Source organism: Scardinius erythrophthalmus (genome assembly GCF_964197995.2).
Source record: "Scardinius erythrophthalmus genome assembly, chromosome: 14".
In the NCBI taxonomy this organism is placed as follows: domain Eukaryota; kingdom Metazoa; phylum Chordata; class Actinopteri; order Cypriniformes; family Leuciscidae; genus Scardinius; species Scardinius erythrophthalmus.
The window spans coordinates 6,331,142-6,356,747 of NC_138234.1; the positions used below are offsets into that span (position 1 = coordinate 6,331,142).

A 25,606-nucleotide genomic window follows, 5' to 3' on the forward strand; every position below is an offset into this window, starting at 1 on the left:
TAGATGGAGGAGTTGCTCCTCAGACGAGACCACAGAGACAAATCACACTCGAGATTTAAAGACTTTATCGTTCCCTGTTGGAGGAAATGGAGCATCGATATGTTGTGTTTATGTATTTCACTGTGATCTCAAAGTATATTATAATGTGTCCAAAATCAGCATTTTCTCAGGATAAAGGAGAAGCTGGGGAAGCTGTTTGTTTATTGTTGTGGATAGGACAAAAAGAAATTAATGAGCTAATAATGTAAACATTTAGAAATAATGTTTTAAATAATATTTTAACAATGTAAAGCTTTATATGTTCCACACTTCTGAAATCTTTAAACTATATAAAGTATGTATTCCTCCAGGACGCACTGGACATAATAAATGTAATAAAACATGGAGAGACTCTTGAACCTCAGAGTGAGAAACTATATTGATAAAGGCAAGAAAAAACACACAGCAAATACACAGCAGTAGAAAAGTGAGATATGTGTCTCTCTATTCACTTTTTTTTTCATTCACTTTCATTCACATCCGACAGAGAATAAAGACTTATTTTTTTAAATATTCCAAAATAATCAATCTCAAATATTCAGTATTAATTATGACAAAAAAAAAACACTAAAACAGAAAACTCTCGAAGAACCTTTAAATTTCAGCATTTTGCTTTAGATTACTTCCTGAAAAGATGAACATATTAAGGCATAAATATATCTGACATACATTAATATAATCAGCCTGTGAGAAATTACATCATCAATTATAATATGTACTGGATGTGTGAATATGTGCTTGATCTTTTTCAGCTCTTAAAACACAATGAAAGTAGCCACGCCCATCAGAGCAGAGAGGACCAATCAGATCACAGCTTCAGTAGGACCACAACAGTGGACAGAGTCTGAGGAATAAACACATCAAACTGAGATCAGAGGGCTGTTCCATAAAACAAGATTAGAATACAAGCCAGGCTTATTTTGGTTAGTCAGACTTATTGTCGGTGGATTCTGTTTCATAAAGCAAACTTAAAATAGTTCAAACTCAGTTACCCTGGCAACTTATGCTGGGAAACTGGCCTGGTCCAGGGCAGGCTAACTGTCAGGCTAAGCCTCAGCTGTTACACAGATGTCTTTCAATTCAAAAACATTTAACACAATTATACAAATGGACAGTTCCTTTAAAGGAGTCATAACCTAGTATTACCTTGGATACCTACTGCTGTATTATAGTCTTTCAGGCCCTTCTAAAAAAGAAAAGTGGAAAAAAATAAACACAGAGCTCCTCAGACCCTTATTTCTGAAGGCATTATTGTCTCGCGAGATCTGATGCGATATTTTGGCTGTCGTGGACGGTCATTTTAATAATGCAAATGTGGGGTGCGTTGATTGGTGGCAGGAAGGATGGGGGTTGATACGGCAGGTAACGCTTTAGCATATCATTCCAAAATGACATCATGGCGCCAAGTTATGAATGAACCCGACCTGGCCGCGACCGGCTTCCCGGCCAGTGGATAAGTATGAGGCGCCGTTTAGGGCTTAAATCAAACTTCATTCACGCACACATATATGAAACACGCTTGCATACATACTAAGTATAGTCACACATACATGTATATGAACTCTCCACGCACATACTCATATGAGACGCGAGCACACACACACACAAACTCGCGCACATACTCCTAAGACGCAAGCACACACACACACAAACTAGACGGCGCCTCATATAAGCGTTAGGCAATCAATATACAATAGCCGAATTCATGATGATCTCAGTCATTTGTTGTTTGCAAAGTAACGTTAGCAGCCATTCCTCATGTTTACCTCGAAGCTAATACTCCCGATAGCATACAATAGCCGCATTAGCAGTTTGCTGCTGTTTGTTAACGTTACACACAGTAGAGCAATAAAAACTCAGTCTTACTGTTTCAATTTCAGGCAAGTCTCTGATGGTTGGAATTGCACCTTTTTCCAAACAGAGCTTCGAGGCCAACTTCGCCTGATATTGCCCCAAATTTGTGTATGATTCCTGTGTGAAATGTTTAGCGCAGACTCCTAACGATAAGCCAGTTGAAAAGGTTGTTGGGACAGCGTCATTAAAAATGAATTTCATCCACTGGTCTAGAGCCCTGCACGGGCCTCAAATCTAGGCCCGAGCCCGGCCCTGGCCCGAGACGCTCAGGCCCTAGCCCGACCCGTGTCCGACAGCTCATCAGAATTATCAGCCCGAGTCCGACCCAAGCCCGTTTTTTTTTTTTTTTTTTTTCACAGCGGCAGCCTGCCCTATTTGCAGCCATTAAAATATGTCCGTTTTGTTAGTTGTGTTTCTTTTCTTTTCATTTCTTTATTAAGTTAATTTAGACAAATGTTTGGAGCATTAAAAAAAAAAAAAAAAAAAAAAAAAAAGACGACCAAGCAGCCGAGCCAACAGCGAGTAAAACATGTTTGATCAATTTAGCCTCTCAAATCAACGCTAATACTTTACTTGGCTACAATAAAATTCATAGATATAAAACTTCAAGCATATCACACAGACAGTTAGTTTAATATTTATTTATTAAACCACAGTGAGTAGCCTACATTTTTGAGGCAGTCTCAGGCTGCTCGCAACAGCGCTCGCAAACGAAATGAGCAATAGAGCAATTTAAATTAAATAGCTAAATCAAAAACAAACTGGCAGGTTATCTTACCTCAAAAATGCACCACAGAACATGTTCATTCTTTTTTCCAGTAGTTTCTAACAGTTAAACGAAAATAAAGTCCAATCAAACGAAAAACATCAGTAGCCTAGTTTCCAACAGTTAAACGAAAATAAAGTCCAATCAAACGAAAAGTTAGAACAGTCTCTTACAGATCATCGTGGAGAAAAGAATAGCATCCACAGTGGAAGATTTTAACCCAGTCCTCTCTTCTATCACTCTGCGATTTTTCTCTTAATATTCTCCATTATTTGCACATGAGGTGAATCGTTGGTTGCGCTGACGGGAAACCTTCTGTGTGTGTGCGCGCGTGCGTGCGTGCGTGAGACTGTCATGTCAGTCATATGTCAGTGTAATTATAAGATTATGAAAGTTATGAGGTTATTAAATGTCTTTCTATGTTTGTTCTTCTATCGTCTACGTCAACCTCTCATATTTTTTTAATTAATGTCTAAAAATATAAAAAGAAGGATAACCTAAAAGGCCCGAGGCCCGGCCCGCATGTGAACTATGACGTGAAAATTGTCCCGAAGCCCGGCCCTAGGGGCGTAAAAAAGTCGGGGCCGTCGGGCTCGGGCTGAAATGCAGGGCTCTACACTGGTCCCTGATAGTTTGGTCCGTTTTTGGTAGAGAAAACACATTTACATGTTGTTTGTGGCAGTCAACCACAGAGCAACTCAGGTGTGTACTCGTTTCTCCATCTTTCTCAACTGAACTGAATATGAGGGGGAGAGGGGCGGGCTTCCCGCGGCATAGGTTTGCGGTGTCCATATATGGTATCCTGCCCCGCCATGACGTCAAGACGGAGCTGAAATCAAAATCTCGTATTTGAGTGCGCGTGCGCTGGTTTATTTACCCGAGGTAAACAAACGCTTCACTTTTAAAAATCGGCTTCCCGGCCAGTGTATAATCGTTAGGCAATCCAGGGTCGGCGCCAGGACATACGGAACGAGGGGGCCTCTTGTGTCACTGGGGGGGCATACCTCTCCCACCCTCAATAATAATAATACACCCACTTTTAATTAAAACAACAACAACAACCTCTATAAATCCATGATTGCTTGAATGATCAAGCACGTTAGGTGTTTTAGACGAATACAGATTATTATGAATAAAGAGTAGAAGTTGGCTGAAAAAAAAATACATAACTTCATGACGTAGCCTACAGTCATATTTCAATCAATTACATACAAGCTGCTATCGCCTGTCGCGAGTGAAAATGCAAAGTTGCAAAACTGATTTTATTCTAGTAAAACTAAACTAATTTACAAATATATATTTTTAAATAGGCCTATCGTCGCTGTCGGGCGGAATCCTCGTATCTCTCAGGAAATAAAAAAAACGGCATATTTTTTGAGTTATTAAACATTGTATCGTTAAAGTTGGTATTATACCTTATATTGCTGTCCTATACTGTTGTGTACCAACAACATTAACACAACATTTCCCCAAAATCATGTTTAATCGGAGATACGAGATTTATGACTTGGGAGCAGGGAGATACGAGGTTAATTTACGCTGTCATTGTTGAACGGTACGGTCACAGACGTCGCTGCTGCCAGCAGTGTTCATCAAAGTCTGCGGTCGCGTTGAGCCTTTTGACAAGAGATAAGGCTTTAAGAGCCATTCAAATCTAATGATTGTGGTTACATACATCTTCCTAAACTTCACTTTAAATGTTTAAGAGATATGAGTGATGCATGCAATACCAAAATACTAGGCTGTCTAAAATAGGCAGAAATTAATCTGCACGCAAACAAAGTCAGCGGTCGCATTGAGCCTTTTGACAAGAGAAAAGGCTTCAGTAGTTAACCAAAGCTAACGATTGTGGTTACATACATCTTCCTTAACTCCATTTTAAAGGTTTAAGTACGGAAGCCCTGAACCGCAAGTTGAGAAAAAAAATAAAGAAAACTTATCTCGTTATTTCGACTTAATAAGTCGTTATTTCGACATAATATCTCGTTATTTCGACATAATATCTCGTTATTTCGACTTAATAAGTCGTTATTTCGACATAAATATCTCGTTATTACGACATAATAAGTCGTTATTTCGACATAATATCTCGTTATTTCGACATAATATCTCGTTATTTCGACATAATATCTCGTTATTTCAACATAATAAGTCGTTATTTCGACATAATATCTCGTTATTTCGACATAATAAGTCGTTATTTCGACATAATAAGTCGTTATTTCGACATAATAAGTCGTTATTTCGACATAATATCTCGTTATTTCGACATAAATATCTCGTTATTTCGACATAATAAGTCGTTATTTCGACATAAATCTCTTGTTATTTCGACATAATAAGGGGACATTCTAATATGCATTAAGCTACATTTAGCGTTCTTATAATGAGTTTCTATGGGAGGAAAATGCTTAACGTCAAATTAAACGCTTTGCGTTCATATTCTGGACTTATCTGATTTTTGTAGTAGCCTTTATTATGATTTTAGTATCATATTGATTAATAAATGCACGCACAATTATCCGTGAACTTGATAAATGTTGCAGATATGTTTTAGGCTATATCCACAAACAAATTGCTTTCAAATGTGTGTGCAAAATTCAGAATTCAACGAATGCAGTGCAACAACAACAATAATAGTTAAATTAATATTAGTATTATTAATAATAATAATAATAATAGTCGCAGTAGTGCTAAGGCAGTGCAAGCCAAGTCAAGTAAAACAGAGTTTCTTTGCGTTCATAGTCTGGACTTATCTGATTTTTTTTGTAGTATACTTTATTATGATTTTAGTATCATATTGATTAAGAAATGCACGCACAATTATCCTTGAACTTGATAAATGTTGCAGATATTTTAGGCTACACAAACAAATTGCTTTCAAATGTGCGAAATTCGGAATTCAACGAATGTGCAGCAATTTGTACAAATAGAGACATTTTTGTGTATAAAAGACATTTTTGTTTTATTTTGTATTAGTGATTATAATTTGCGCGTCCATTTATTGACGTCTGAGTCGATCTCATTTGAGTTTATTCGGCAATTTGCTTAACGTGGAATTAAACGCGTATATTCTGAGCTCATCAGATTTTGTTGTACATATACTTTATTAGTATGATTATTTACTGTGTTTGGTCTGTTAGTAAATATGTTAAGGTTTGTACTCATTTCGATATGCCACTAGAGGGCAGAATAAGACCGGGAATTATAGAATGCATTGTAGTTATGTTGACCTACTGTTTTCATAACACTGGATATTCTACTAATTTATACTTTTCTAAAACGTTGCATATTAATGGCAAATAACTTATTTGGCAATTACACTAATAATAATAAAAATGATAACAGCCGCAGTAGTGGTATTAGGCAGTGCAAGCCAAGTCAAGTAAAACATATTGGCCAATAATGACCAACCATGAAGCAAAATAGGCTATCTGCGATTCAGCGATTGAGTTGTGTAAAGTTAACAAATAAACCAAATCTAGATAAACTATAAAGCTGGCTGAAAGAGCAATACTGACACCAAAACTAGCACAAAACTATGTGTAATTGCCAAATGTTAAACAGTTTGAGAATTCATGAGTAGGCCTACGGTTTATAAACTGAGCGGACAGGATGGGTACTTTTCAATCAACATCTCTACTACATTCATAATCTGGACACCTGTTGGGTACGCACTGCGCAGTGTAACGAAATATTGTCTCTGCTAGTGTCTCAAGGACACTTCTCTTCACTTCAAAATCTTTTGTTTATTTGTGATAATCTTAGCACTTTATTATTATTGTCTAACCTGTATTATGACTGATATTTGACGAATTGCCTTGTTCCTTTTTTTGTAAGTTTTGGACAAAAGCGTCATCTAAATATGTAGCCTAAAATTTTATTATTAATATTTGAGTTTATAACTATAAATGAGTTAACTTAAGACAGTAATATGTTTATCATAAAATAGTTTATGAATGCTATATTTGTAAGCAAAAATTATGCAAAAAATGTAGGCCTATTTTATCCAAAACTGTAAAAGCGTTTATAAAAATAAAGCATTGATAAATCATGTTATTAAATTATATTATGACAAACAATATTACTCTATTACTAAGTGAACTCATTTATAGTTATAAACTCTAATAATAATAAGAATAATAATAATTATTATTATTATTACATTTTAGTCTACATATTTAGAAGACGCTTTCGTCCAAAACGTACAAAAAAGGAACAAAGCAATTCGTCAAATATCATAATACAGGTTAGACAATAATAATAAAGTCCTAAGATCATAACAAATAACCACAAGATTTTGACGCCCATCATTCATATTAAATCGTCTATTCCAACATATTCCACCATTATTGTGGAGCGCACACTGCATGATAAGTCCAGAATTCCACTGTTGATAGGAAGATGCAAGTGATCTCGCCAGCATGGAGGCGCCGGCGAGATCACTTGAATCTTCCTATCAACAGTGGAATTCTGGACTTATCTGATTTTTATAGTAGGCCTAGGCCTATTCTATTTTACGATTTTAGTATCATATTGATTAATAAATGCACGCACAATTATCCGTGAACTTGATAAATGTTGCAGATATGTTTTAGGCTACTATCCACAAACAAATTGCTTTCAATTATGTGTGCAAAATTCAGAATTAAACGAATGTGCAGCATTTTGTACAAATAGAGACATTTTTGTGAATTAAATACATTTTTGTTTTATTTTGTATTTATACACACACACACACACACACACACACACACACACACACACACACACAAACACACACACACACACACACACACACAAATACATTTAAAATTCAAAAGCATATGAATTTTTGTTTAATAAGGTTAGATGTTAAAAACATGGTTAATTTAATATTCGGTTTAAAATTTCGACCACACACTGCATTCTTACAATAGCCGTTCTTACAATATCACTATGTGTAATTGCCAAATAAGTTATTTGTCATTAATATGCAACGTTTTAGAAAAGTATAAATTAGTAGAATATCCAGTGTTATGAATACAGTAGGTCAACATAACTACAATGCATTCTATAATTCCCGGTCTTATTCTGCCCTCTAGTGGCATATCGAAATGAGTACAAACCTTAAAGGTGCCCTAGAATGTGAAATTGAATTTAACTTGCCATAGTTAAATAACAATAGTTTAGTACATGGACATGACATACAGTGAGTTTCAAACACCATTGTTTTCTCCTTCTTGTTTAAATCTCGTTTTTGAAAAACACCCCTGAAAAACGGGCGAATCTCCACATAACACCTACTGTGACGAAACCGATGGGATCATTAATATGTACGCCTCCAAAATTTGCATAAGCCAAGCCCTTTCAGAGCTACGGTGCTACACGGAACTGCGCTGCGCAGGTGAAGAATCAAGCGAGCATCGTAGGGCAAATGGCTGATCATGTTCAATACCAGGCGGAACTGCGCCCTCCCAGGATCTAACGTTGCCTTATTAGACATTCTCTGCCTAGGCTACTTTCACTTTTAAAAATTCATCATAACCGCGCGCGCGCGATCTGCTTGCAGTTGTCGAGATGGATGCATGTGTGTGGGAGAAATTAGGAGTTATCTTAAGGAAATATTGTGAAAGGCTTATTTGCTGCATGCATTTTCGTGTTGGATAGCCGCAAATGTGGAACTTCATCGCCGAGGAAGCACGCAGATAACTGTGGTAACAAAGCAGTTCTTCATGTACCGGCCTTTTTACAGCTTCGGCTGAAGTCCTTGTGTTAATTGTCGTGTAATAACTTCTGCATCACCTGGCAATAAACATTTTTGTAATTGTGTCTATAATTTGATTGGCTAAACTTATTTTATTTCGGGTGCGGGTCGGGTGTCGGTTCTATTTTAAGCGGGTCGGGTGCGGATTTTAGTTAGTGCTGCTGTCGGAAAACGGGTCGGATGCGGTTTGAAGCACTGCGGGTACGGGCGGGTGCGGATTTACAAAATCGGACCCGTGCAGGACTCTGATGTACGGTTGAACGGTTGAATGCCTAATCTCTCCATTGTCACGCTGGACATCAGGGACCTGTTTGCTGTCACTAGTCTGAGCTACTGTTATGAGCCCGCAGTGAAACAGCCAATCAAAGCAGAACTCCTCATTACTATTCATGACCCTTCCAAATAAGGTAAAAACAGACCATTTCATTCTAGGGCCAATTTCTAGGGTTGAAAATGGACCTGTAAAACCATATCTGGACATTTTAAATGCCCTTACATAAGCCATACCCTCTATGTAGATATCAGAGACAAAATTAAAATATTATTTCAACACATTCTAGGGCACCATTTACTAACAGACCAAACACAGTAAATAATCATACTAATAAAGTATATGTACAACAAAATCTGATGAGCTCAGAATATACGCGTTTAATTCCACGTTAAGCAAATTGCCGAATAAACTCAAATGAGATCGACTCAGACGTCAATAAATGGACGCGCAAATTATAATCACTAATACAAAATAAAACAAAAATGTATTTTATACACAAAAATGTCTCTATTTGTACAAATTGCTGCACATTCGTTGAATTCCGAATTTCGCACATTTGAAAGCAATTTGTTTGTGTAGCCTAAAATATCTGCAACATTTATCAAGTTCAAGGATAATTGTGCGTGCATTTCTTAATCAATATGATACTAAAATCATAATAAAGTATACTACAAAAAAAATCAGATAAGTCCAGACTATGAACGCAAAGAAACTCTGTTTTACTTGACTTGGCTTGCACTGCCTTAGCCTAGCACTACTGCGACTATTATTATTATTATTATTATTAATAATACTAATATTAATTTAACTATTATTGTTGTTGTTGCACTGCATTCGTTGAATTCTGAATTTTGCACACACATTTGAAAGCAATTTGTTTGTGGATATAGCCTAAAACATATCTGCAACATTTATCAAGTTCACGGATAATTGTGCGTGCATTTGTTAATCAATATGATACTAAAATCATAATAAAGGCTACTACAAAAATCAGATAAGTCCAGAATATGAACGCAAAGCGTTTAATTTGACGTTAAGCATTTTCCTCCCATAGAAACTCATTATAAGAACGCTAAATGTAGCTTAATGCATATTAGAATGTCCCCTTATTATGTCGAAATAACAAGAGATTTATGTCGAAATAACGACTTATTATGTCGAAATAACGAGATATTTATGTCGAAATAACGAGATATTATGTCGAAATAACGACTTATTATGTCGAAATAACGACTTATTATGTCGAAATAACGACTTATTATGTCGAAATAACGAGATATTATGTCGAAATAACGACTTATTATGTTGAAATAACGAGATATTATGTCGAAATAACGAGATATTATGTCGAAATAACGAGATATTATGTCGAAATAACGACTTATTATGTCGTAATAACGAGATATTTATGTCGAAATAACGACTTATTATGTCGAAATAACGACTTATTATGTCGAAATAACGACATATTAAGTCGAAATAACGAGATATTATGTCGAAATAACGAGATATTATGTCGAAATAACGACTTATTAAGTCGAAATAACGAGATAAGTTTTCTTTATTTTTTTTCTCAACTTGCGGTTCAGGGCTTCCGTATTTAAGAGCTATAAGTGAAGCAGAACAAAAAACGATGAGCTGACTAACGTTAGGCTGTCTAATAGGCGGAAATTAGACCAGTAGACCTTTTTTCTCCCATAAATAAAAACCTTGCTACTTGGGGTATTTTACATGGACAGTGCCAAGTTCGCGTCAGTAAAATAATAATTAAAAACAATAATTTAATGCTGGTATCCAAAACATTTAATTCAATTCAAGTATTATGTTAGATAGGCCTACATTTTAAAACTTCAATGCACACGTATAATAAGCCTAGTAATAAGTAGACGTTTAAAATACATCAATAACTGATATTTTAACACAGATAAAATCAGAGTTAAGGCTTGGTTTACGTGTTGCTCGACGAGGAGGACTTCTTAATCGTTGTGACTTTCAATCCTGAGGAGACAAAATGCCGCGAGCCTCGGCTCCCGCCCGCGGCGGAGTGAAGAAGAGGTGGAGTTACGAGGAATTTCAGACAGTTGAAGTGTCCAATGGAGTTAAGAGATTTGCTCTCAAGCTATTTTCAACACTTTAGATTGGTTAAGAATTTGTAAAAATAACAGTACCACGTGGGGACTGACCAGTAGCATCGATTTGTGAAAAAATATGAAATTGACCAAATTTGGACATACGAGGTTTCACCCGACAGGCGACAGCAACGACATGTAGTTAATGTCAGGAATACGAGAGCACAGTGGAACCGTCACCGTGCCTGTTGCTGAGTCTCAAAGGATGAAATCGCGCTCCGAGGCACTGTGGTGTGCTGACCAGAGGTGAGGGGGCACAGTAACCTAGGTGGCCGGGCCAGGCCCCCTGGGCCCCCCTCGTGGCGCCGACCCTGAGGCAATCATAACATACATTGATTCTCGTGGAAAAGTGAAAATTGCAGGTTATGACTCCTTTAAAGACACATATTTTCCCCCAATAAATATTCCTTCAACTTTTTTTCTTTTGTGATAATACCCACCAACACATAGCCTAAAAAACACATGAACAATGACCAAAAAGTAGTTAGACACTTTTTACATATGATTTAAGGGGAAAAGTCAAAAAACAATAAATCATTATTAATAAAAATTTAACATTCACACACACACACATATACATATATATATATATATATATATATATATATATATATATATATATATATATATATATTGATATATATATATATATATATATATCAAACTCTTATAATGACACATAATTCCTAATAGTTATTCAAGTAATATTATTTAAATATCAAATATTCAATATTAAACAAAAGTAAATAAATAAAATAACAAATAATTAGAAATAAAAGGGATGGAGGGTTATATAAAAATGTAGTTAATGTAGGCTAATATATGTTCCTTTATTTTATGGAATATTCTTTGATTTTTGAGTTGCACATATCTTTTCAAAATGTATACATTTGCTCTTAATTTCATGTTATCCTCTCCCTAGTGTACTTTAGAAACTAAATCTAACCACTCATTTAAAACTGGGGATTCTTGCTTTCTCCAAAAAAATATTGCATTAAAAGCTGTAATTCTCAGCATTCTAAAGAAGTATACTTCATCTTTATTAAGAAGTATAGGTCCTATACCCAAAACTATATTTTGTATCTTTATATATTTAGTTTCTTAAAAAAAAAAACCTTCCCTGAATTAGGCTACTTCTGTTCCATTTTTTTTATTAGAAGTATAAAATATATGAGTGTAATGAGCTAGAAGTTCACTGCAACTTATCCAACATCCTAAAGATCAATTATTATAATTAGAAGATATTTCTGGTGTTATAAAATATCGCATATTCATTTTCCAAGCAAAATGTATATTTTAGTCAGTTATTGCGCTCCTATTTGGCGCTTATGCGCGCAGCAGCACTCGTTCAATATGAAGATTAGCAGCAAAATGGATACATTTGCACGACTTTCTAACATTTACAGATGGAGAATATAACTGTAAAATGTAAGTTTTGCACTGAGGGGGAAAAAAAAAACATGTCACAAACGCATAAAACAGCACAAACTATACGCTGTTTGATGGTGGATCGATTTGATCCACGATCGACCTCTAGGGCTGCTTAAGAAACGCGTGCACACGTAATTATCTAGACTAGATAAACCTGGATCAAATTAGTGAGATTGCGTGAACTTCAATTATCTTTTATGGAACCACTTTAGCCCCAATTTATTTGTTAGGCTCACTCAAGTCTGGTTTTGGAGTTTAATCCCCGCTTTTCCAAGCGTCTTTTATGGAACAACCCTCAGATCAGTCAATAAACACTAATATCAGCGCTGACATCAACTAATATTTCTGAATACACAGAAATATCAAATCTAATCAACAATCTTATATTCGGTTCCAAGTGAGTTTTTATACGGTCTGTCATAAAAAAAAAGACCGTATAAAAACTCACTTGGAACCGAATATAAGAATATAACATTTTATACGGTCTGTCATCTCAAACTATAAAGTGATTAAACAATTCAATATGTAAATAGCCCCTCCTTGAACTGCCACCTTACCGTGGTGGAGGGGTTTGAGTACCCGAATGAACCTAGGAGCTATGTTGTCTGGGGCTATATGCCCCTGGTAGTGTCTCCCAAGGCAAACAGGTCCTAGGCGACGGGTCAGACTAAGAGCGGTTCAAAAACCCTTATGATGCCAAAAAAAACGAGGACCGTGACGTCGCCCGGTATGGCGCAGCCGGGGCCCCACCCTGGAGCCAGGCCCGGGGTTGGGGCTCGTATGCGAGCGCCTGGTGGTCGGGCCTCCCCCCATGGGGTCCGGCCGGGCTCAGCCCGAAGGAGCAACATGGGGACACCCTCCCGTGGACCCACCACCTGCAGGAGGGACCGTAAGGGGCCGGTGCTAAGTGGATCGGGCGGCAGTCGCCTAGACAACCCGATCCCTGGACGCGGAATCTAGCTCTAGGGACATGGAATGTCACCTCTCTGGCGGCGAAGGAGCCTGAGGTTGTGTGTGAGGTTCAGAGATTCCGACTAGAGATAGTTGGGATCACCTCTACGCACGGCTTGGGCTCTGGAACCACACTCCTCGAGAGAGGATGGACTCTTCACCACTCTGGAGTTGCCCATGGTGAGAGGCGGCGGGCTGGTGTGGGTTTGCTTATAGCCCCCCAGCTCAGCCGCCATGTGTTGGAGTTCACCCCGGTGAACGAGAGGGTCGCTTCCCTACGCCTTCGGGTCGGGGATAGGTCTCTCACTGTCGTTTGTGCTTACGGGCCGAACGGCAGTGTAGAGTACCCGGCCTTCTTGGAGTCTCTGGGAGGGGTGCTGGAAAGTGCTCCGACTGGGGACTCCGTCGTTCTACTGGGGGACTTCAACGCCCACGTGGGCAGCGACAGTGACACCTGGAGGGGTGTGATTGGGAGGAACGGCCCCCCTGATCTGAACCCGAGTGGTGTTCTGTTATTGGACTTCTGTGCTAGTTACAGCTTGTCCATAACGAACACCATGTTCAAGCATAAGGGTGTCCATCAGTGCACATGGCACCAGGACACCCTAGGCCGGAGGTCGATGATCGACTTTGTGGTCGTTTCATCCGACCTCTGGCCGTATGTCTTGGACACTCGGGTGAAGAGAGGGGCGGAGCTGTCAACTGATCACCACCTGGTAGTGAGTTGGATCCGATGGCGGGGGAGGAAGCTGGACAGACTCGGCAGACCCAAACGTACTGTGAGGGTCTGTTGGGAACGTTTGGCCGAATCTCCTGTCAGAGAGATCTTCAACTCCCACCTCCGGCAGAGCTTCGACCAGATCCCGAGGGAGTCTGGAGATATTGAGTCCGAGTGGACCATGTTCTCCACCTCCATTGTCAGCGCGGCCACTCGGAGCTGTGGCCGTAAGGTCTCTGGTGCCTGTCGAGGCGGCAATCCCCGAACCCGGTGGTGGACACCGGAAGTAAGGGATGCCGTCAAGCTGAAGAAGGAGTCCTATCGGGCCTGGCTGGCTTGTGGGACTCCTGAGGCAGCTGATGGGTACTGACGGGCCAAGCGGACTGCAGCCCGGGTGGTTGTGGAGGCAAAAACTCGGGCCTGGGAGGAGTTCGGTGAGGCCATGGAGAAGGACTATCGGTCGGCCTCGAAGAGATTCTGGCAAACCGTCCGGCGCCTCAGGAGGGGGAAGCAGTGCCCTACCAACGCTGTTTACAGTGGAGGTGGGCAGCTGTTGACCTCGACTGGGGATATCACCGGACGGTGGAAGGAATACTTCGAGGATCTCCTCAATCCCGCCGTCACGTCTTCCATTGAGGAAGCAGAGGCTGAGGGCTCGGAGGCGGACTCGTCCGTCACCCAAGCTGAAGTCACCGAGGTAGTCAAGAAACTCCTCGGTGGCAAGGCACCGGGGGTGGATGAGATCCGCCCTGAGTACCTCAAGTCTCTGGATGTTGTAGGGCTGTCTTGGCTGACACGCCTCTGCAACAACGCGTGGCAGTCGGGGACAGTACCTTTGGACTGGCAGACCGGGGTGGTGGTCCCTCTTTTCAAGAAGGGGGATCGGAGGGTGTGCTCCAACTATAGGGGGATCACACTTCTCAGCCTCACTGGGAAAGTCTATGCCAGGGTACTGGAGAGGAGAATCCGGCCGATAGTAGAACCTCGGATACAGGAGGAACAGTGTGGTTTTCGTCCCGGTCGTGGAACACTGGACCAGCTCTATACCCTCTACAGGGTGCTGGAGGGCTCATGGGAGTTTGCCCAACCAATCCACATGTGCTTTGTGGATTTGGAGAAGGCATTCGACTGTGTCCCTGTGGAGGGTGCTCCGGGAGTATGGGGTCCGGGGTCCTTTGCTAAGGGCTGTCCGGTCCCTGTACGACCGGAGCAGGAGCTTGGTTCGTATTGCCGGCAGTAAGTCAGACTTGTTCCCGGTGCGTGTTGGACTCCGGCAGGGCTGCCCTTTGTCGCCGGTTCTGTTCATAATTTTTATGGACAGAATTTCTAGGCGCAGCCAGGGGCCGGAGGGGGTCAGGTTTGGGGACCACACGATTTCATCTCTGCTCTTTGCGGATGATGTTGTCGTGTTGGCCTCATCAAACCAGGACCTTCAGCATGCACTGGGACGGTTTGCAGCCGAGTGTGAAGCAGCTGGGATGAAAATTAGCACCTCCAAATCCGAGGCCATGGTTCTCAGTCGGAAAAGGGTGGTTTGCCCGCTTCAGGTTGGTGGAGAGTTCCTGCCTCAAGTGGAGGAGTTCAAGTATGTTGGGGTCTTGTTCACGAGTGAGGGAAGGATGGAACGGGAGATTGACAGGCGGATCGGTGCAGCTTCTGCAGTAATGCGGTCGATGTACCGGTCTGTCGTGGTGAAGAAGGAGCTGAGCCGCAAGGCGAAGCTCTCGATTTACCAGTCAATCTACGTTCCTACTCTCACCTATGGTCATGAGCTGTGGGTCATGACCGAAAGGACAAGATCCCGGATACAAGCGGCCGAAATGAGCTTTCTCTGCAGGGTGGCTGGGCGATCCCTTAGAGATAGGGTGAGAAGCTCGGGTCACTCGGGAGGAGCTCAGAGTAGAGCCGCTGCTCCTCCACATCGAGAGGGGTCAGTTGAGGTGGCTCGGGCATCTTTTCCGGATGCCTCCTGGACGCCTTCCCGGGAAGGTGTTCCGGGCATGTCCCACCGGGAGGAGACCCCGGGGAAGACCTAGGACACGCTGGAGAGACTATGTCTCCCGGCTGGCCTGGGAACGCCTCGGTGTCCCCCCGGAAGAGCTGGAGGAAGTGTCTGGGAAGAGGGAAGTCTGGGCATCCCTGCTTAGACTGCTGCCCCCGAGACCCGGCCCCGGATAAGCGGTAGAAGATGGATGGATAGAATATGTAAATAGTAGATAAGAATATTTGGAGGAGAAGACAAATGATCTTTACTCACCATAGACAGAAACTCTGAATGCTTTTGATGAGAATCCTGCTGAATACATCAGTAGTTTATAATCTCCATCATGTTCAGTTGTGGTGTTTGTGATGGTCAGAGATCCAGTTTGTTTGTCCAGCTTCAGTCTGTCTCTGAATCTCCCATCAAGAACATCATCATATACAGTGATTCTGTTGAACTCTTTATTGATTTCTGCTATTACAGTGTTTTCACCTCCAAACCTCCACAGAATCACATCATCATAATCGTTCATGTCAGTAAGATCAGAATTTAGAGAGACTGAATCTCCCTCCATCACTGACACTGACTTCACTTCATCTGTCAAACACACAGAGAACAAACAGAAACAGGGTTTGCTAAGATTAATACTGTTAAATCACTTTATAATGGTTTACTAAATTTGAATAGTTAAAAATGTACATTAAAAATAAACAATATAAAATAACAAAAACAAAATTGTGTATGAATTAATAAATTTAAAAAAAGTAATTAAAAAACAGGTAAACTTTTTTGAACTCACCAAAGACAGAGATCCTGAAACTCTTTCTCTCACTGTTGATCTGTAGATAATAAAATCCAGTATGATCAGTTGTGGTGTTTGTGATGGTCAGAGATCCAGTTTGATTGTCCAGCTTAAGTCTGTCTCTGAATCTCCCATCAAGAACATCATCATATACAGTGATTCTGTCGGCCGTTACATTGATTTCTGCTATTAAAGTGATTTCATCTATTGTAGTGTCTTCAAACCTCCACTGAATCACATCATCATCCTTCATTTCAGTAAGATTAGAGTTTAGAGTGACTGAATCTCCCTCAATCACTGTCTCCAGTCCTGAATCATCAAACACACACACACAGTTAAGTAAGGGATAATGTAGAGCGAGGCGGTTGTTATAGCGAATACAACCCCGACAGGCTGATCAGGACCCCGACGCGAAGCGGAGCTTGAATCAGTTTGAAGGACTTGTATTCGCTATAACAACCGCCTCACTCTACATTATCCAGCTTATTACACGGCTGCCCACCAAATAAATCAATAATTTGACACAAAATATTGATTTAAAAAGGAGTTTATTGATTTAAAAACGATTGTATTGCTTCCGCTAAAGAAAATAGTCCACCGTCTCTACGGTTAGAATCCTGCGTCCATAGCAACGCTCTGTTTTTCATGGCAACGGTGTGTTATCAAGAAATAACACACCGCATTCTACATTAGAATTCAACCAAGCCATGTAATAATGATTTAGTAAAGTAAATAGTTTGAAATTTAAAATTTAAATTAATATCATCATTAAAAACCAAAAGCAAAATGAATGTTGCATTATTAATTGTATCTTTGTGCTGAATAAAATATAAAACAAGTGAAACTAATATTTAACTCACCATAGACAGAGAGACTGAACCTCTTGATCTCACTGTTGATCTGTAGTTTATAATCTCCAGCATGTTCAGTTGTGGGGTTTATGGTCAGAGATCCAGTTTGTTTGTCCAGCTTCAGTCTGTCTCTGAATCTCCCATCAAGAACATCATCATATACAGTGATTCTGTCGGCCCGTTTATTGATTTCAGCTATTAAAGTGTTTTCATCTCCAAACCTCCACTGAATCACATCATCATCCTTGATTTCAGTAAGATCAGAGTTTAGAAGGACTGAATCTCCCTCCCACACTGACTCACCAAACACTCCTGAAGAACAGAGTTTTTCACAGATTAAAGCTTTAAAATCACTTGTGTAAGGAACCTGTGCTTTGTCATGTCTTTTATTGTGAAAATTGTCAGTTCATGTTCTGTTCATGGTCTTTGTAGTTTTGTTCTTGGTAATTAGACCCAGGTGTCCAGTGTTATCTAGTTAGTCCTGTTATTTAACCATGGTGTTCTTTCTTACATGTACGGATTATTAGTTTGTTCTAATGTTTGTGTGAACGTGCCCTTCATGGTTCATTGCTATGGTGAAGCTCTACGCTCTATGTCATGTGTTCTACGCTCAAGCCATGAATTACTGTTTTGAGCCATTAAACATGGTTTTTATCTGCATCTAGATCCTGCAGGAAGCAGGAAAAGCTGTCTTAATAGGAACAATTATTTCATTCTCCATTTACAAAAAAGAAAGAAAGAAAGAAAAGGAACAAGAAATAGATCTGGAACAAAAAAGCAAACAACTAGAATACATTAACTTAAATAACCCAACAGAAGAAACACAGGATCAAGAAAATATAAATTTAAATTAAATGAATTAATCAATAAACACACCCAATTCCTGATACACAGGCTAAGGCAAGAAGACTTCCACCACTGTAACAAATCTGGTAAATATTTGGCAATTATTTCTATATGAGACAAAATGTAACATGTTTGCTCTGTTTAGGTTTAGTTTTCTCTCTGTTTCCATTTGCCTGTGTTCTCTATCATTAGTTCATTAATCCCAGACCTGTTTCTGTTCTTCTGATTATCTGTTATTTAAACCCTGAGTTCTGTTCAGTTCATCGTCCGGTATCGTCTACGTTACGTGGTTGTGTTTCTCCTCATGATTCTCCTGTGTATTGTGTGGATTATTAGATTATTATGAGCTTCACTAGCCACAGTTGCTGACACTAACAGTGAATGTTAATCTTCTCTAACTTTTTCACAGATTAAAGCTTTAAAATCACTTGATGTTGGTTTGATGAAGCTTCACTAAAATACTTTTAATCATGTAAATGTGAAGTGATTAATATTCTGCAACAGTTCAAAGACAAAAGATGAGGAATGAAAATGAGAAATAGTTGAACAGTTTTATATAAAAGAATGACTCAAATAAGAGTGTTTTCTCTCAGGAAAATCACACATTATATGTTTCTATACGAGAATAACAGTGAATGTTAATCCTTTCTGACTAATTTAACCAGTAATTTATCACATCAGAACAGAAACAACTGAAGCAGAAAAACACATTTAAAACTCACCATCCAGACGCCACAAACACAAACAGAGCAAAACTAATTTGAGAAACATTTTCTTCATCGGTTCACTGAAAAGCCCACGATAGTAACTCTTAATGTCTGAAACACTCAGATTGATCTGAAAGACTGAACTGAGATATTTATCAGGTTGTGTAAGCTCTCAAACAGTTTACACTCGCACGTCCACGTCGCTCTTTTACATCACGAAAATCAACAAGCTTTTGCTGATCTTACATTTTCAAATGAATTCTGGCCCTGAATGAAAACTCAAAACCAGGAAAAGACAAAGTTCAGGCGATCAGCAAACAGCTTCTCTGAATCAAGGCAAAACACACAAGCAGTGAACAAAGTTAAAGTCCAAACCAGTGTAAATCAAGCAGAAATAAACAGGCTTAATAATGTATCTCCATCCATACCAGCGTTTTCAAGTGTTTTCTAAAGGTCTGAAAATGCTTAAATCATTTTTGCATGTGTAAATTATAATACAAGCTCACTGACACTATCTGGTACCAAGGTCACACTCACTTGATCTGAAAGACTGAACTGTGATATTTATCTGGTTGTGTGTGAATCCTCCCCCAACCTCAGTTAGTTTCCACTCACACATCCGTCTCCTTTAACATCACGAAAATCAACAAGCTTTTGCTGATCTTACATTTTCAAATGAATTCTGGCCCTGAATGAAAACTAATAGCAGAAGAGTGAAATATTGGATTAGATATCTGTATCTACTGGTGTGTTATTTAGTGCTGTGAGCTGTCAATCATATTTGACCTCTGACCTGTGACTCTTATTTGACTGTTGATGGATTCACTTTATTTCAGTGTAAAGATGTTTTGTGTGGAGTGGAAGATTGTGAGCTTCTTATTATTTTTATTTATTTAATATTATTTCTTATCTTTTTTGTCACTTTATAGTCCTTCACATCCACTGCAGTCTCACAGTTCTGGCCAGTTGATAATAACTGGAATATCAAAATACTCTGGCGGCGGTAGATAATTTTTTAGCGCCAAACACTGGAATAGTCTTCCTAGCTTTGTTTGGGAGGCAGACACACTCTGTCAGTTTAAAACTAGAGTAAAAACACATCTCTTTAACCTGGCATACACATAACATATTATCACATTCCTATAATTCACATTCGTTAAAGGATTGTTAGGCTGCATAAATCAGCTCAACCGGAACAGGAACACTTTCCATAACATCCAATGTACTTGTAACATCTTAAGAGGAACAGCATCTACACTAATATTAGTCTGTCTGTCTCATTCTTATCCCGAGGTTACTGTAGTAAGCCGGATCTTGTCCGTATCCAGGCCAGATGGTGGATCTGCACATAGAGATGAACACAACAGCCCTGAATGTCAGCAGAGATCATGACAACTAGACGAGGCCTAGAGACAGACCGCCTGTGAAGACCTCGTCGACTAGACATCTTAAAATGGCAGATGTGCTGATGTGAAGCTGCTCTGTAGTAAATTCATGAGAAACTCTACAATCAGTCAAATCATCTTTAACAGTTTTGATGTGTTTTACTGATTATTTCACGTCATCTGAGCTTCACCACTTTGAGCTCCAGTCGGCCACTAGATCTGATAGATAGTGTTATTTTCTCAAGTGCCTCATAAAGTTCTCACGGACTAGAGAAGTTAAAAACATCTTAAAGCAACAGTTTGATATTGTCATGAGATACTGTGAGTGTTTCTCTCTAAACTTTCCTGTAGCTGACTGTATTCTGCAGGTGATTCAGACATATTATAAGAAATTAACAACGAACGACCTGAAGACAGTCACATATTAAAAGGCTTTAAAATCATTTGATGTTAATTTGCTGAATCCTTCAGCAGAACAAAGATACAGATCAAATAAAATATTTCTGTTAAGTGCTGTGAGCTGTCAATCATATTTGACCTGTGACTCTTATTTGACTGTTGATGGATTCACTTTATTTCAGTGTAAAGATGTTTTGTGTGGAGTGGAAGATTGTGAGCTTCTTCATATAAAAAAAAAAAACTGCTTCACACACAAACTGACACACAGAGCTCTCAAAAACATCCAGATGAAGCTGTTTATCCATCAACATAACGTATATGAGAACTCCTCTCATCCTTCACTTCCGCTGAAATCTTATAGGCTAACGCCAGCAGAGCTGGCCAATTGACGCAAAATATGCAAATACTGAAACCCCGTTGCAGTAATAATGCAAGTGCAGCGTCAATTCCCTTAGAAAGCTGATACTCCACTAACAACTAACTATAGGATTATTCGCCGTCGTCGAAGGTGCGCCGGAGATACTCACACTGTCTTCTGCATCCGATGGCGACTGTTTGCAACCTGTGCATGGGCCCCATCGTGCCCCCTGACACGCACCTGTTTTGTATCGCGTACATGGGGCTGGCCCATGCTGAGTCAGCCCTCAAGGATGGAGGGTCCTGCGAGCACTGCGCGGACATGTCCCTACGAGCTCTCAAGGCCAGGCGGGACGAAGCTCGCGCAGCAGCGGGGATCGGGCTCATTGCCGCCACCGAGCCGCTGGTAGGCCCCCCCAACCGCGGAGTCGAGGTTCAACCCCCGGTGAGTTTCCCCGACCCCACCTTTCACCCCCCTCGCGAGGTCGCTGACTTCGTGTCCTTTGGAGCGAGTGAAGAGGATGTCTCTGTCTGCCTCCGAGAACGACTGGGGTGCGGAGCAGGCCACACCGCTGGCGGCCGTGGAGCAAGAGGCCCCTGGCGGACCTGCAGGACGAGCTTTTTCGTATCCTCTGAAAGGCCGTAGAGGAACTGGACCTCTCTTGCAAAGCTCCCGATGAGCCATCCAAGAGCAAACTCGACACGGGGTCCTCCAATCGAGCCGCCGTCAGGCTGCTTCGAAAAGAGGAACCCCGTTTTTTCCTGATGTGCATGAGCACGTTGTGAAGTCGTGGGCGGCCCCGCAATCGGTGCACACCCTCACTTCCACCCAGGCCATGTTTGCCCCTGTGGACGAGGCGGGGGACCACAGCTACCTCCGCACCCCCTCCCCCCCCCCCGTCGAGGAGACCGTCGCCGCGCATCTCTGCTCGTCGGCTCCTTTCATTCAGAGCCTGCAGATTCACGGCCCACCAGGCTAACAAGGCCTACGGTGCGGCGGGGGAGGCGGTATCTGCGCTGCACGCCATGGCCGTTCTCCAAGTGCTGCAGGCTCCAAGCAGCTAAAGTCTCTGGATGGCGCCGCCTCTATCGACACTGACGCCATCCGGGATCTTTGTTCAGCCACGGATCTCGCGCTCCTGGCCATGAAGCGTTCGGCCTAGGCGATTGGCCATTCAATGGGTTTTTTGGTGGTCCTCCACAGACACCTGTGGCTCACCCTGTCGGATGTGCAAGAGGCTGACAGGAAGACGCTGCTAAATGCACCGATCTCCCCAGCAGGCCTGTTCAGAGACGCCATCGAGAAGGTCACCGAGCGTTACTCCGAGACCCAAAAGAAGGCGAAAGCTATGAGCCATGTTATTCCTCGGAGGGCGCCGCCGCCCCCACCGCAGCCTCGCTCTCGCTCGTCTTCCGCCTCGGGCCGCCAACCGCAAGCTGCGGCCAGACGACAGTCAGCGCCCTGCCCGGAGCCAGATGCTCGTAGAGGCCGAAGCGGCCAGTGGCAGGGAGCGAGTAAGAAGAGGACGGCTCAGAGGAGCCCACGCAGAAAAGCCGCTGCGTACCCGGCAAGGGCCAAGCAGTCATCCTGACCGCTCGGGCAAGAGGAGAAGAGAGCGCCATGTTGGCCCAGCGCCCAAGCATTTCGCCGTGGGTGTTAAATGTAATTCGACACGGGTATACACTTCAGTTCAAATGCAGACCACCCCGCTTTCACGGCATAATCCAGTCATTAACTTTGCCCCAAAACGCTTACATGCTGAGGCAGGAAGTGTGCAGCATGCTCGAGAAAAGGCGATAGAACCGGTTCCCCCGAGCGAACGAGAGAGCGGGTTCTACAGCTGCTACTTTGTAGTGCTGAAGAAGGGAGGGGGTCTCCACCCCATACTGGATCTGAGACCTGTCAACAGAGCGCTTCACAAGCGCTCCTTCAGGATGACTACTCTGAAGCAAATCCTGGCGCAAATCCGCCCCGGGGATTGGTTCGTTTCAGTGGATTTAAAGGACGCTTACTTTCATATCCAGATAGTAAAGTGTCACAGGCGATTCCTGAGGTTCGCGTTCTAGAATTCGGTGTACCAATACACGGTGCTTCCATTTGGACTAGCCCTCGCTCCCCGAACATTTTCTAAATGTGTAGACGCGGTACTTTCACCCCTCAGATCGAGCGGGATGCAAGTCTTGAACTATCTGGACGACTGGCTGGTTCTCGCTCAGTCGAGAGAGACGCTGGTCAGCCATGTGGAAGCCCTCCTTCGACACTTGGAGATGCTCGATTTGAGGGTGAACGTTCAGAAAAGTGTGCTCACACCGAGTATGCTCACACCGGTCTCTGCATATGAGACCGCTTCAACACTAGCTGAAAGCGCGTGTCCCCCCGAGTGCGTGGTATTCCGGCCACAAGCGCATTTTGGTCACTCACGGATGCGCCCGCGCCTTGGCCCCGTGGAAGAACCCGGATCTCTTCAGCTCAGGTGTCCCTATGGGCATAGTGACACGGTGCGTGGAGGTCCTAACGGACGCTTCGTCCACCGGATGGGGACCGGTCTGCTTGGGCAAGCCTGCCTCAGGTCGGTGGTCTGAGAAGCAGATGGAGTGGCACATAAATCACTTGGAACTAAAAGCGGTCTCTCTAGCTCTCAAAGCCTTCCGGTCTCAGTTGGAGCAGCATCCACCGGGCGCCTGTATGCTATGAAGTGGGGTGTTTTCTCTAAATGGTGTCAGGATGTCGACATAGACCCAGCGAGCTGCTCTGTGTAGGATATTCTGCGCTTCCTTCAGTACAGGATGGATGGAGGGAGCCTGCCATCCACTCTGAAGGTGTATGTGGCCGCTACTGCTGCGTTTCACCCCCCTGTTGACGGTCAGTCTATCGGTAGACATGCGTCTGTGACACGGTTCCTCAGGGGAGCTAGGAGTTGTACTCTTGTACTCACACCTTCTCTTTTTAATTAATGATGGCGTTGCCTCTCAGACAGTCTCTTTCTCGAATTTTTCGAATTGGAAAGCGCGCATCTAAAAGTTCCTTCCTTCCAAGTGTGTCTGGTATGCGTGTGCGTGCGCTGTCATGACAACAACGAAAAAGTTGACAACAACCTAGTCAGCAGTTCAACTGAGGGGTTTGTGTGGCAACAATAGCGTGCTGAAATGTCAAGTAATGTTCGTTTGTCTGCTTGGGGCTCGAGTATATAGAGCGACCAACTTTTTTTTTGAGCAAGCATAGCTTATGCGTGACACGGTCTCAATTTGCGTGACGCGTGAATTGGGCTTCAAACGCTGTGCGCGCACGCGCTACCCGGGACGGGTGGTCACCCTAATGTGGAGACCGGTGAGTCGAGGAAGGCGGTTTTGTCTGCATCCCTGATCTCAGTTAAATTGAGCCATAGATGGTGCTCCAACACAATCAGACTGGCCATGTTACGTCCGATGGCCTGAGCAGTGGTTTTAGTAGCCCGTAGCGCCAAGTCCGTCGCCCTTCAAAGGTCCTTGAAGCTGTCTGGGTCAGGTCCTGACTCATCCATAGCGCAGAGGAGTTTCGCCTGAAACACTTGAAGCGTTGCCATGGCGTGAAGTGCAGAGGCGGCTTGGCCGGCGGCGGCATAAGCGCGGCTTGCCATAGCCGAAGTGTTTCTGCATGGCTTAGACGGGTGAACCGCTTTTGACCTCCAACTTCCTGCAGTGGGAGGGCACAGATGGGTGGCGACCGCTTCTTCAAGAGGCGGGAGCGTCACATAGCCTTTTTCCTCCGCGCCGTCCACAGTGGAGAGCGTGGGGGAGGAAGTAGAGCGCATTCGCGCTGAAAAGGGCACGCACCAGCATTTAGTGAGCTCTTCGTGGACCTCGGGCAGAAATGGAGCGGTGCGTTGGCGAGGGGCCTGTTGGTGCCCCGGCAGGCACCACTCGTCGAGGTGGCTTCTAGTGGGTTCAGCTGGAGAAAGACAGTCGAGACCCAGCTCGTCAAAAGCGCAAGTCATGACGCGGAGAAGTTCGGTGTCGATGTTAGCTCTAGGGTCGGAGCGTTCAAACTGAGAGGGAGGGGCGGGGTCTGCGGAGCCCGACCAATCCTCGCCTTCAGATGCCGCCATGGAAACTGCGTCATCCAGCTCTTCAGCAGATCCGCCAAAAGAAACGAGTCCCGCCGCTTCGAGGGAGGGGCGTTGGTCGTTTCTAGCGAACAGAATTGGAGATGAAGGTGTCGGCGAGGCACGCGGGGAAGGACCCGGCATGCACACGCTTAAATCACTGCATTCAGGGATCCTCTGATCGCGCTGTTTCTTCCTACGGTTCTCACGAGGAGCCGAAGACGGAAGATGGGCGGGTTCACTCTCAGACGTAGCAAGGGTGAGTCTTGATTGGAGAACAGAGACAGG

General features: G+C 42.4%; 1 protein-coding gene across 1 annotated transcript; it reads right to left on the reverse strand.

The window, feature by feature from the left end:
* Positions 1-173: 173 nt before the first annotated feature.
* Positions 174-19,294, reverse strand: LOC308701897 (uncharacterized protein). Its single transcript, XM_081384371.1, has 5 exons — positions 19,111-19,294; positions 17,552-17,854; positions 16,689-17,000; positions 16,166-16,486; positions 174-883 (listed from the first exon to the last, which is right to left on the reverse strand). Exons 1-5 carry the CDS (start codon positions 19,166-19,168, stop codon positions 843-845), a joined length of 1,035 nt encoding a protein of 344 aa, XP_081240497.1. The 5' UTR covers positions 19,169-19,294; the 3' UTR covers positions 174-842.
* Positions 19,295-25,606: the final 6,312 nt, after the last annotated feature.

Excerpts from the sequence above, each read along its gene's own strand:
- LOC308701897 (XM_081384371.1), bottom strand. The coding sequence starts at position 19,168 with ATGAAGAAAATGTTTCTCAAATTAGTTTTGCTCTGTTTGTGTTTGTGG. Across the intron at positions 17,001-17,551 it reads GTTCAGTCTCTCTGTCTATG|GACTGGAGACAGTGATTGAG; the intron begins GTGAGTTAAATA and ends TTGATGATTCAG. Across the intron at positions 16,487-16,688 it reads TTTCAGGATCTCTGTCTTTG|ATGAAGTGAAGTCAGTGTCA; the intron begins GTGAGTTCAAAA and ends TGTGTTTGACAG.